The sequence below is a fragment of the Psammomys obesus genome, unplaced genomic scaffold, assembly GCF_907164565.1.
Source record: "Psammomys obesus unplaced genomic scaffold, mPsaObe1.curated_primary_1811, whole genome shotgun sequence".
Lineage (NCBI taxonomy): Eukaryota > Metazoa > Chordata > Mammalia > Rodentia > Muridae > Psammomys > Psammomys obesus.
The window spans coordinates 28,340,229-28,351,780 of NW_026596040.1; the positions used below are offsets into that span (position 1 = coordinate 28,340,229).

The window sequence follows — 11,552 nt, forward strand, 5'->3', positions numbered from 1 at the left end:
GTGTGTGTGTGTGTGTGTGTGTGTGTGTGTGTGTGTGTGTGTGTGTGTGCGCCTGTAAGTAAGTTTGTAAACAACTAAGTTTTTTAAGTTAAAAAGAAATAGCCTGTAAAGCAGGCATGGTGGCACACTCCTATAGTCTAGCTACATTAGTAGGGTAAAACAGGATGATTGCTTGAGCAGACTAACTTGGGCACATTGTAAGACATGCCTCAAAACACCATGAAACAAGACCCTAAAGGAAGGAGATAAAGGGCAGCAGTTGGAAAGGGCATAGAGCTTAGAACCGTATTTTTATGTGTATGTTTTTTTCTTGTGTATGTGTGTATGCTTGTGTGTTCCTATGTTAGCGGAGTGTGCACATGTGTGGGAGGCTGGAAGTTGACATCAGGAAGTCTTAATCCCCCTTCAGTTTATTCATTGAGACAGAGTCAAGAAAACCTAAAGCCCAATGCTGCAGCTAGTCCAGCTAGCCTGCTTGCTTGCTCCAGGGTCCCTTGTTTTCACCTTCCAAGAGGTGGACTTACAAGTGAGCTACCATATCCACCATGACTGTATAATACATGGCATATTAGAGTGGCTGACATGGTGTGGTCTAGCTGGTCCAACAGCCACTGTCTAAAAGAAAAGGTCAAGAATCCAGTTGTTCAGTCCATGAAGCTAGATGCTTGAGCTGGTCTTTGGTCTGTGTTGGAATCCTGAATTAAGTAGGTTCTAATACCAGCAAAGAAATGCCTCAGCAACAGGGTAGACGAACTTGCCAGCTAGAGCAAGCTGGCAAAAAGCAAAGGCTTCCTTTTTTCCATGTCCTTTTATATGAGCTGTCAACAGAAGGTGCTGCCCAGCTTTAGGGAGGGTCTTTCCACCTCAAACAGTCCAGTCAAGAGTACCGTTCACAGGTGTGCCAGCTGCTTGGCTTTGAGCTGATTCCAGATACAATCACCTTGACAAACAACATGTGGGTTCTAAGTTCTTGATCTCTACACTCGAACACCATCCCTAAAGCCGGTATTTTAATTGTTGAAAATATCAAGTGCAAAGGCTGTTGTAACTCATATTATTTGTCATACTAATAATTGCAACTTGGCAACTTCTTTGTTGTATTCTGTCCTGTGATTTCTGCTTCTTCTCTTTATAGTATATTCATTGACGTCAAGGAAACTAGTGGTGCTTCAGTTAAGATCCATTTTTATTAAGGTTAGTATGATTACCTTTTAAGTTCATTAAAGTGTAGTGACAAAACACTGTCAAGTAGCATTAAGAATCAAGACTAGGTGGCGCATGCCTTAGGCAGCCGTATGAGAGTTCAAGGCCAGCCTGGTCTACAAAGCGAGTCCAGGATAGCCAGGGCTCTGTTACACAGAGAAACCATGTCTCAAAAAAAAAAAAAAAAAGAAACCAGAAAAGAATCAAGACTAAAGAATTGTTTATATTGTATTGTTTTCTATACTTAGGAAAGGTCTGATTTGATAAAAAATTTCATATTTCATTGTGTTGCTGTCATTTTATTTTTATACTAAAAGGAATTGTGGTTTGTTCATGAATTTTAACACATTCTCAGTTCAGTACCTCTGCAGGAAATTTTTGCGTTGTGAATCATTTATCAGAACATATTCTAAGCCAGGCAGAGGGTGCATGCCTTTAATTCCAGCACTCGGGAGGCAGAGTCAGGCAGATCTCTAAATTCAAGGTCAGCCTGGTCTACAGAACAAGGTCCAGGGTAGCCAGGGCTATACAAAGAAACTCTGTCCCAAAAAAAAACAAAAAACGCTCTAACCACCAATGCTCAGTTATGCAGAAGTATGTCATCAAGCATTGCTCATCCCAAGAGTAATACAATGGTCATCTAAACCAACTCAAATCATACCCTTTCTCCCTTGAAATCCTCAGGGCTTCGTGGCTCTCAGAATGAACTCACAGCCCTGTGTCAGGGCCTGGAAGACTGCCTGGCTGTCGAAAAAATAGTCTAGCCCCATATAGTTCTGTATCCTCTGTCGCTATACATAGCAAGAGACTGCGTAAGAACATTGCCATGTTAGAGAGTTCTTTCCGTAGCTGTCTGCATATCCAGCCTCCAGCCACACTGGTGCCTGCGGTGTTTTCAGACACTATCCCTTCAGGAGGTCAGAAATTCAGAAGGTCCATGTTTGGTTTTTTTGAAACCAGTCTGTCATGTGGCTAGAGTTAGACTTAGCCTCTCTGGTGCTGTGTCACAGGTGTGTACTAGCATGCTGTTAAGAGTTTAATGGAAAGTTAACTCGAGTACTTTCTTGTATAGTACTTTTTAATTTATCTTACCTAAACAGAAATGGCAAAGAGTGCAAGTAAAATTCTTCCAAGTCAAGAAATAGAATATTATCAACCATCTAAGAACACGTAGTGATACGGTAAATCCTTCTGGAGATGGATGGACTCCTAGAGCAGATGTTTCTCTCTGTCCAGCGTCCTTTCCTCAGCATTCTGTGTGAGGTTGATCTTTACCCCACAGTAGCTGCTCACTCTCTGTCCATGTGGCCTTGTGTTATTTAAGTGCACCGCATACCACTAATGCTGTGTTTGTTTGTTTATGTATTATGTATACAATGCTCTGCCTGCATGTGTGCCTGGTGTTTGATTTTTTTCCACAGTAGTGCTTTTATATTTATTTGCTTGGTGTGTGTCTTGTTTTGATTTTGTTGTTTTGTTTTTGTTGTTTTCAGCATTAGAGATTAGTCCCAGGACTTTGGGGTACTAGACAAGTGCACTTAATATATTTCATCCTTTAATTTTGACACAGCGGGAAAGAGTTGAGGGAGGGGTCTTCAATTGGGATATATAATGAATAAATTGTAAAAAAAAAAAAAAAAAAAGAAAAGAAAAGAAAGAAAGAAAGAAAATCTTTAATTAAAAAAATGTTGAAACAACTTTCAGGAACGCGGACAGGTGCTGGGGTGTTGGCTGTGTGCTAGAGTGCATACCTACATGTGTGATGAGGCTCAGGGTTCCATCCTGGTCATGGGAAGAGGGACTTAGAGGACAATCTCACAACCACAGCACCATTCTGAACCCTTACACCACTAATACCATTGTTACTGACTTGGAAGTGTCATCCAATTATTTAGTTCTCCCCAATTATTTCCAAAAATCTTTCCAGTTCTGGATCCAGTCAAGGCTGACATGTTACACTTTGCAGTTACATCCTTTTCATTGGTATCTTTAACTGTTGACTTCCTCTTCCTTTTCTCAGTATTGATTTCTTTGAGGAATCAAAGCCAGATATTCATAACTTTGTGTTCATCCGATTATTTCCATGTGGTCATAGTATAATGAAATTTATAATAAGAATGCCTCATATATGACTCTATAGTTGGTTATAATAGATTAAATAGAGGAGAAATTTTCTTTAGGATAGAGATTTACATTCTTCACAATTTATTTTATGATTGTAAAAATATATATTAAATCATTGATCTTTGCCATTCGTTTTCAGTTTAAAAGAAGTGGAGTTGATCATTTTAGTGTCAGTAAATCATATCATTCATTGTTACATGAAGATGGAGGTAAAGGGTTACATTGGTTATTTTTATATCTGAGATCTCAATTTTATATTTTCTTTCTGCATCCAAAGTATAAATCCAAGTCATTCTGTGAAAAGCTGCTGGCCTGGGTGAAAAGTAGCAGGTGTGCCAGGATTATTGTTCTTTCAAGCAGCCATTCATATCACTGTAATGATGTACAACTTCGCAGGTATGTTTGTGCCTTGATTATGATTTATACTATGGTCATTTGTTTATTTAAAATTAAAATGAAATTTAGAGGCCAGGTATATCCTTTCCTAACTGGAATTTAGAAAGAGGAAGGTAGAAGAAAGAGAAGAGAAGAGTAGGTGGGTAGATAAATCTTTTTAGCTTGTTCCTCTGAGGCCAGTACAGCTGGGTATAAGAAAGAAAACTTTACTGCACAAGGTTCAAACCAAAGCCTTATGTATAGCCAGCACTTTGCCACTGAGTAAACTATACTCCCAGCTCCTAAGTTAACTAGAAATATCTGAAACATTGAACATTTTTTATTTCCCTCTATGTAACCAACCATTTGTATTTGTAGAAATTCTTTTAGTACCCTAGTATGCCAATACGTTCATGCTTGTACATGGTGGGGAGGTGTACACAAGCTGCGGATCCAACCAAGGTTGTATAGGTATGCTGTGCATAGAGTGAGTGAGTGTGTGTGTGTGTGTGTGTGTGTGTGTGTGTGTGTTTGCTGTGAGTGTGCTGAAGATCAAACACAGGGCTATGCACACTTCAGGCAGTGTACCACTGAGCGACATCCCAGTCCCCAGAGTGAGTTCTTATATATAAATGAGACAAAATTTACCAGGAATAGAGATAGAAGCTTTTATATTTTATCACAAACTTCATAAACATTATGTGGGCTGCTGTTATTATTACTCTAAGACCTGACTTGTTTTGTTTTTTGAGACAGGATTTCTCTTGATATTTGTAATTTTTTAAGAACATAATATGATTTTTCTAGTACTCCTTTCCGGTACCTGCTTACACCTTCTATGCAAAAGAGTGTTCAGAATAAAATAAAGAGCCTTAACTGGCTAGAAATGGAAAAAAGTCCATGCATTCCTGAGATGAATGATTCTGATCTTTGTATTCGAGTTCCTGGAGGTGGAATCACAAAAACACTCTATGATGAAAGGTGAGTTTGTTAGCTTGTGGGCTTGTGGGCTTTGTTAGTTTGTTATGGGCTTGTGTAGCCCAGGTTGGCCTTGAACCTCTGATCCTCCTACTTCCACTTCCCAAGCCCTAGGATTACAGGGGCTTGTTTGCCTGCCATGCTTGTTTGCTTGCTCCCTCCCTCCCTCTTTCCCCCCTCTGCCCCTCCTCTGTTTCTGTTTGTACTGCAGGCTGGCCTTCAGCTTTCTATAGTAACCCAACTCAAGAGCCTCCTGCTGTTACCTTCAAAGCTGGAACTAAAGCATGCACCACTACCCTGATTTATAATCTCTGTCCTTTGAGTGATTGCTTAATCAGTAATTAAGCAATTACTGATGAGGAAGGACTTTTTGTCATTTGCCATTTGCTTTCAGTTCGTTTACAAAACATTTTTTGTTTTTGTTTGCCATCTTTATGTTGATGTTTTATAGTGATACATTTTGATTCTTTTCTCCTTTCCTTTGTGTTTTGCAGTTATTTGTTGTTCAAAGGATTGGACTTTGTATCATGTATGCTTGCACTCTACCTCTGAAATAGACTTCTAGGCTCTCTATAGAGATTCTTTTTTCATGATTACACATGCTCCTCCAAGTTATCTAACTGAAACTAATCTAGTCCAGGACAGCCAGGACTTTGTTATACAGAGAAACCCTGTCCCGAAAAAAATACAATTGTAGATAATGCTTAACATGTCAAACACAGTAAATAGTGAGAGGAGGGTTGTTTACACACATTCAGTCCCAGCATTTAGGAGTCAGGCAGGTGGAGCTGTGTGAGTTCAAGGCCAGCCTGGTCTACATAGAGAGTTTCAAGACAAGGTTACATAGAGAGACCTTGTCTCAAAAAAAGAACAGAGTATCTGTAATACTCTTTACTATTTCATTCTCTTCCAGTTTTCCTTCACTGCTTTAGACTATTAGGAGTGGAACCAAAGCTGGGTTTCCACACCTGTAATCTAGCACTTGGAACACGGAGTGAGGAGGATCAGGAATTCAAGGTCAGCCTTAATTATATAGCAAGGTTGAGACCAGTCTTTGCCACACAAGACTGTCTTAAACAAGACTCTAGTGCTACTCTATTTCAGTCTCTTTACCTCTGAAAACCACTCTCACAGAAGGCTTTTGAAGTGGATCAGAACTTGTCTCATGTATTGGTGGCTAAGGATAGAAAGGCTGTTTTTTTCTTGAGGATGAGAATGAAGCACACACTTGCATATTCCCAGGCTCCTGGGAAGTAGATGATGTGTGGGACAGTGGGAAGTAAAAAATCTGTCTTCATGTTATGTCTTTTCTTGTCTAACAAGAGGCAAGCTAACTTACCGTAAAGGTTCACACACTACAATGAGCATCTCGTTACAGGAGAAAACTCTGAATTGTTCTTTTTATTTCTTATAGCTGTTCTAAAGAAATCCAAATGGCAGTTCTGCTGAAGTTTGTTTCAGAAGGGGACAATATCCCAGATGCACTCAGTCTTGTGGAGTATCTTAATGAATGGCTTCAGATAATCAAACCAAGTGTAAGTTTTACTTTAGCAGTAACTTGCCTTATGTGTAAGTATGCTGAAGAGGTAAAAGTTTATCTCTACATAGAGTTTAGTTTGAGGTAAGCTTTTGAAAATAAGTGAGGAGCTGGGTGTAGATGTACACACTTTTAGGCCTTTACTCCCAGTGCTTAGGAGGCAGGGGCAGGCAGATCTCTGTGAGTTCAAAGCCAGCCTGGTCTACAAAGTGAGTCCAGGACAGCCAGGGCTTGTTACGCAGAGAAACATCTTGAAAAAAAAACCAAAAACAAAACAAAAAAAAAAAAAAAAAAAAAAGAGAGAGAGAGAGAAGGAAAGAAAGAATTAGTGAGGACGGTTAACTAGCCTTTTACCTTTGGTTGAAGTGGATTTTCAGGCAGGAATCCAAAGTTCCTTAGTGTGCTCACTTGTTCACATCATAGTAATTGTGACCACAGCTTTTTGTTTTGTTTTGCTTGTGGGTTTTCTGCTTTTGTTTGGTTTTTTGAGACAAGGTCTATGTGGCCCTGGCTCTTCTGGAGCTTGCTATGTACACCAGGCTAACCTCGGATTCAGAGAGATAATCCTATCTCTGCCTTCCAGTGCTGGGATTAAAGACATGTGCCGTCACATCCTGCCCCAGACAGCTTCTTAGAAGAGTAAGCTGGAATTCTGTGCATTCAGGCTTTAGGAAAGTGAAGTTGCTGTGGCCACCTGAGTGGTGCATGGCTATTTTCCCTATTGTCAAATGAAGGGCATACCCAGAGAAATGAGCCTGAAGGCATAACAGAAGCACCACGCTCTGGGCATGCTAGTGCATGCCTCTCATCCCAGCACTTGGGAGGCAGGCGGATTAAGATGAGTTTGAAGCCAGCCTGTCTACATAAAGAGAGTTCTAGGAAGGCCAGAGCTACATAATGAGACCTTGTTTCAACCCTCCCACCCCACATCTGCAAGTCACCTTGCTTCTTTCAAGCATCGACACACACACACTTTTTTTTAAATAGACAAGGTCTTAACTAGCCCCCCTGGCCTCAAATGCACTGTATGACTCTGGCTGCCTCCACCTCCCACTCACCCTGCACTGCAGCAGTGCCCCCCCATGCCCCCCCCCCCCCCGTGTTCGTTTTGAGTTTGATTTATTTAATACTTGTCTATAGCTGTATAGCTGTTCTGGCATATTTTTGAGATAAAACTTAGAAACCTATTATTTTATATAAAGACACAACTTACAGCTTTCGTTTTCCTAATAAAGATTAGCTACAAGTGTCAAGACTGAAAGATTTGATGCAGGAGTAAAGATGAGATGTCTTCCTGTTCGTTACAGCGTGACAGCCGGGCAGCATCCGCCTTGCCGTGGAAGATCCCAAGCTCATGGCGGCTGCTCTTTGGCAGTGGACTTCCTCCCGCACTGTTTTGATCTGTTCTCAGCCTTCTCCTTCATCACCGCAAGATCACAAAATGGGCTGTTGAGTGTGTGCTATACAGAAGCTTGTGCTGCCAGGGAATGTGTTAGAAGTGCTTTTCACAGGAAAACCTCAAAGAAGAGAGGTCTTAGAAGTCGTTAACCCTTGTTACATACAATAAATGTAAATTTTCTACAACAAAACTTAATTGTTAGGCAGTTTTATCTGAAAAGTATCCCTTTTACAATCAGTAGTGAACTCACTTTATACATTTGCTATAAGCTTTCACCAGCCTAGTGGAATGGAGCCACGAGTTCGAGTTCATTTAACTTGAGAGGTCAGAAGTCCACAGAGTCTCAGAAAGCTGCAGTCCAGCTGTGTCAGAGCTGCTTTTCTGGGAGATCCTTGCAATTCTGATAACTAATACAGTGACCTCAAAACAAAACTAGGAAGAGGAAAGGCTCCTACATGTTAAACCAAGCAATTCTCAGTACCCCAGGCTGTCCTGGAACTCACTCTGTAGACCAGGCCAGCCTCTGACTCACAGATGATCTGCATTGCCTCCGGGGTGCTGGGATTAAAGGTATGCGCCACCTGACCAAACCACACAATTCTTAAGAAAAATTAGGGACTGGAGAGATGGCTCAGAGGTTAAGAGCACTGGCTGCTCTTCCAGAGGTCCTGAGTTCAATTCCCAACAACCACATGTTGGCTCACAACCATCTGTAATGAAATATGTTGCTCTCTTCTGGCATGCAGGTGTACATGCAGACAGAATACTGTATCAATAGGAAATAAATCTTAAAAGAAAAATCAACAGCTATATGCAGTGAACATCAGGACTTCCAGTTTCATACAATAAATGCTAATGGGTGTAAGAAGTTAGACCGTTACTGATAGAACAGTAGTAGATGATTTCAGGATCATGCCATTAATCTTTCTATGAATCCTCTGAACAGAAGTCAATGAAGAAGCTTCAGTACATCATAGACCAAATGGACTTAATAGATGACCTACAGACTTCCATCTAATAACACACCTCTCGTCAGCAGCCTGTGAGACCTCTAACGGTGATTATATTCCATGCCACAGAGCAAGTCTTAACAACTATAAAATAATCTGTCTTATATGATCTTAGTGTGAAAAAGAATAGTTATCAAGTCTAGCAAGATGGATAACTGTGCTTGCTGCCAAGCCTGACAACATGAGTTCAGGCCCCACATGGAGCAGCTCCCTCTGTGTGCCTGGGAAGCCCAGCAAGTGAGTCATGCCCTTCCTGGCTGAAGGCTTTTCTGTTTAGTGGCCATGGCAACTCAGCTCAGAACAGCTCAGCCCAAATCCGCAGACAGACCATCTAACTGAACAGAATCCATGTCATTCAGAGCTGTGGCCTGAGAGCGACCGCTTCTCAGTTCCTGTGTGAGCTCAGGAATGAGAACTGAGTTCTGGGACATGATGAACCCATGACAAGTGTCTTGACTGTGTCATTCCTGGTAGGTTCCCAGTAGACTCAGGCAAGATGAGTTCAGAGAGCACAGGTGTCAGTCAAAAGCTCAGTCACCCTGGATGCAGACAGCTGAACATTACCCCAGTGGTACAGAACTGCTTTTCAGTTTTAGCAGGAAGTGACTGATTAACCTTCCAGCCTCTAAAGTTTCCAGCAGAATAGCTCAAAATTCAGACCTACATTTTCCTTAGTGTGCTCTGAGAAGAGAAGGTTGGATTGACAGAGCAAGCACTGAAGCCAGGCATTGTGACGAGCCTGGAACACCAGCACTGTGGAAGTGGACACAGGGTCAGGGATTCAGGGTCAGCTTCAGCTACATGGAGGGCTTGAGACCAACCTGGGCTACATGAGATGCCATCACAGAAATGAAAACAATGAGAACCTCAACAAACAACCGCACTGATGTCCTGAAGACAAAATTGAGTTACTTTCAGCTCACTTTCAGGGTACTCCAGCCCCAGGGAATCTGACATCCTCTTCTGTTCTCTCTCTCACTCTGTGTGTGTCTCTCTCTCCCCTCCTCTGTCCTCCCCTCTCCTCTCCTCTTTCCTTCTTTCTTTCTTGAAACAGAACTTTGTAGTCCTGGCTAGCCTAGAACTTGCTGTTTAGATCACAAGATCAGGCCAGCCATGAAGTAGGAGCTCCGTATGTCCCAAGGGCTGGAATTAAGTGTGTATCATGCCCCTCCCCCAGTCTTTGACCTATATATGCAGTGAGTCTACTCAGTGTAAAAGCCTCAAAGAACACAAATGTAAAATGCTCCCTAGCCATCCTTCCTGCCACATGCCCTCATGCAAAGTGACACTTCCAACATAGGTGCTGGGAACAAAACTCTAGTCCTCTGGGACACTAATAAGTACTCTTAGCCATTGAGCTGTTTCTACAGCCCCCACCTCCTGCCCGTTAGTGGAAACTTTCACAACTCTTCTCAGTTGAAATAGTTCGCAAAACTGCCTGCATCTTTGTCACATAATAGTACCACTGCTGTTTTCCCTCACAGCTGTTACAATTCTATTCCAGCTAAAATAGCTGAAATTAGCTGGGCACATGCCTTTATTCCCAACATTCAGGAGGTGGGGGCAGGATGAATCTCTGTTGAAGACAGCCTGGTCTACATAGTGAGTTCCAGGCCAGCCAGAACTTCATAGTTTAGAACCTGTCTCCAAAAAATGACACTAACAGATAATTAACAGTGATGCTCAAAATAGCCTGAGCTACCACCGCTTCTCAAGCATGCTTTTGAAGAAAGCAGCCCAAGGCTGGGGCACGGTGATTTGAAAGGCATGTGCACTTAGCTACATTATTATAAACACAGAGGTTTATAACAGTGACAACTTGGTAGCAGTCACAGATGGAGATTAGTGAGTAAATGCTGGCACCTGTGCCAGGTAACAATGTACCATGACTGGAAAAGCCAGGACATCTTTGAGGGAAAGTTACAGCCATAAAACCCAAGGGTCTGAATTCCTGTGCATACCTCTTTACTTACAAAGGCATTATTGGGAAATACTTGGAAAACGCTCGTTTGCTATTTGGTTAAGTGGAACAAAATGAGTTACAAAGCAGAATTGGCTTTATTTCAGTTTTCAGGAGGAAAAAATATGTATACAAAGTCAAAATATGACAACAGTTTATCAAAATATTATTGGTGGTTATGGGCAATTTAATTTTGTTGTTTGTCTATCAAATGTAATGTTTCTAATTAACATGTCATTCCTTTAAAATAAAAGGGCCACCAACTATGCTGGTGCACACCTGTGACAGGAAGAATTACAAGAGGCCAGCCTAGGTTATAATCTCAGGCAGTCCCAGGCTAGACCTTGTCTTAAACAAAAAAAGAAAAAGAGAAAGCGGGGGAGGGAAGGAAGGGTGGGAGAGGAGTCTGAGAGGGGAAGGGACTCAGAACTAGTGGCTCTCTCCTACAACCCTAGGACTTAGGAGACTGAAGAGTGCCATGAGTTTGAGGCCTGGCTGAGTTTCAGACTGAGTTCCAAGACAACCCAGGCTATGTAGAGAGACCCTGTCTTTAAAAATATATAAAATAAAAAATGTTAATTAAAAACAGAAAAGGAAAGGGGGTCACTCTACTGCCCAGAACACTGTTTCACAGTAGCTTTGCCACCTGGGTATGGTTGTCCCAGATTCCTCTTCTGAAGTCCGAAGTTTCAACGTAATGGTGTTAGATTCTTGGCAAATTCAACATTGTTCAGATACAGTGGGTTTGGTATTTGTTGGATCTGGCTACAGGGTCCGCATCATACTAAAAGATGGAAAAAGGGGCCGCCTGTTGGCTTCTTTAATCTCAGCACTTAGGAGGCAAAGGCAGGTGGGTCTCAGTGAGTTTAAGGCCAGCCTGGTCTACAGAGCAAATTCCAGGAGGACCTCCAAGGTTACACAGAGAAACCCTGTCTCAAAACACACACACACACACACACACACACA

At 41.8% G+C, this 11,552-nt stretch overlaps 1 protein-coding gene across 1 annotated transcript in view; it reads left to right on the top strand.

Annotated features, from left to right (window-relative positions):
- Psmg2 (proteasome assembly chaperone 2) overlaps positions 1-7,806 on the top strand; it is a 9,965-nt gene extending 2,159 nt beyond the window's left edge. The window contains exons 3-7 of the mRNA XM_055622456.1: positions 1,136-1,194; positions 3,605-3,723; positions 4,510-4,683; positions 6,095-6,215; positions 7,525-7,806. Of these exons, the coding sequence (XP_055478431.1) occupies positions 1,136-1,194; positions 3,605-3,723; positions 4,510-4,683; positions 6,095-6,215; positions 7,525-7,617 (566 nt within the window). The 3' untranslated portion in view covers positions 7,618-7,806. The remainder of the gene's footprint in view (positions 1-1,135; positions 1,195-3,604; positions 3,724-4,509; positions 4,684-6,094; positions 6,216-7,524) is intronic.
- The last annotated feature ends 3,746 nt before the right edge of the window (positions 7,807-11,552 follow it).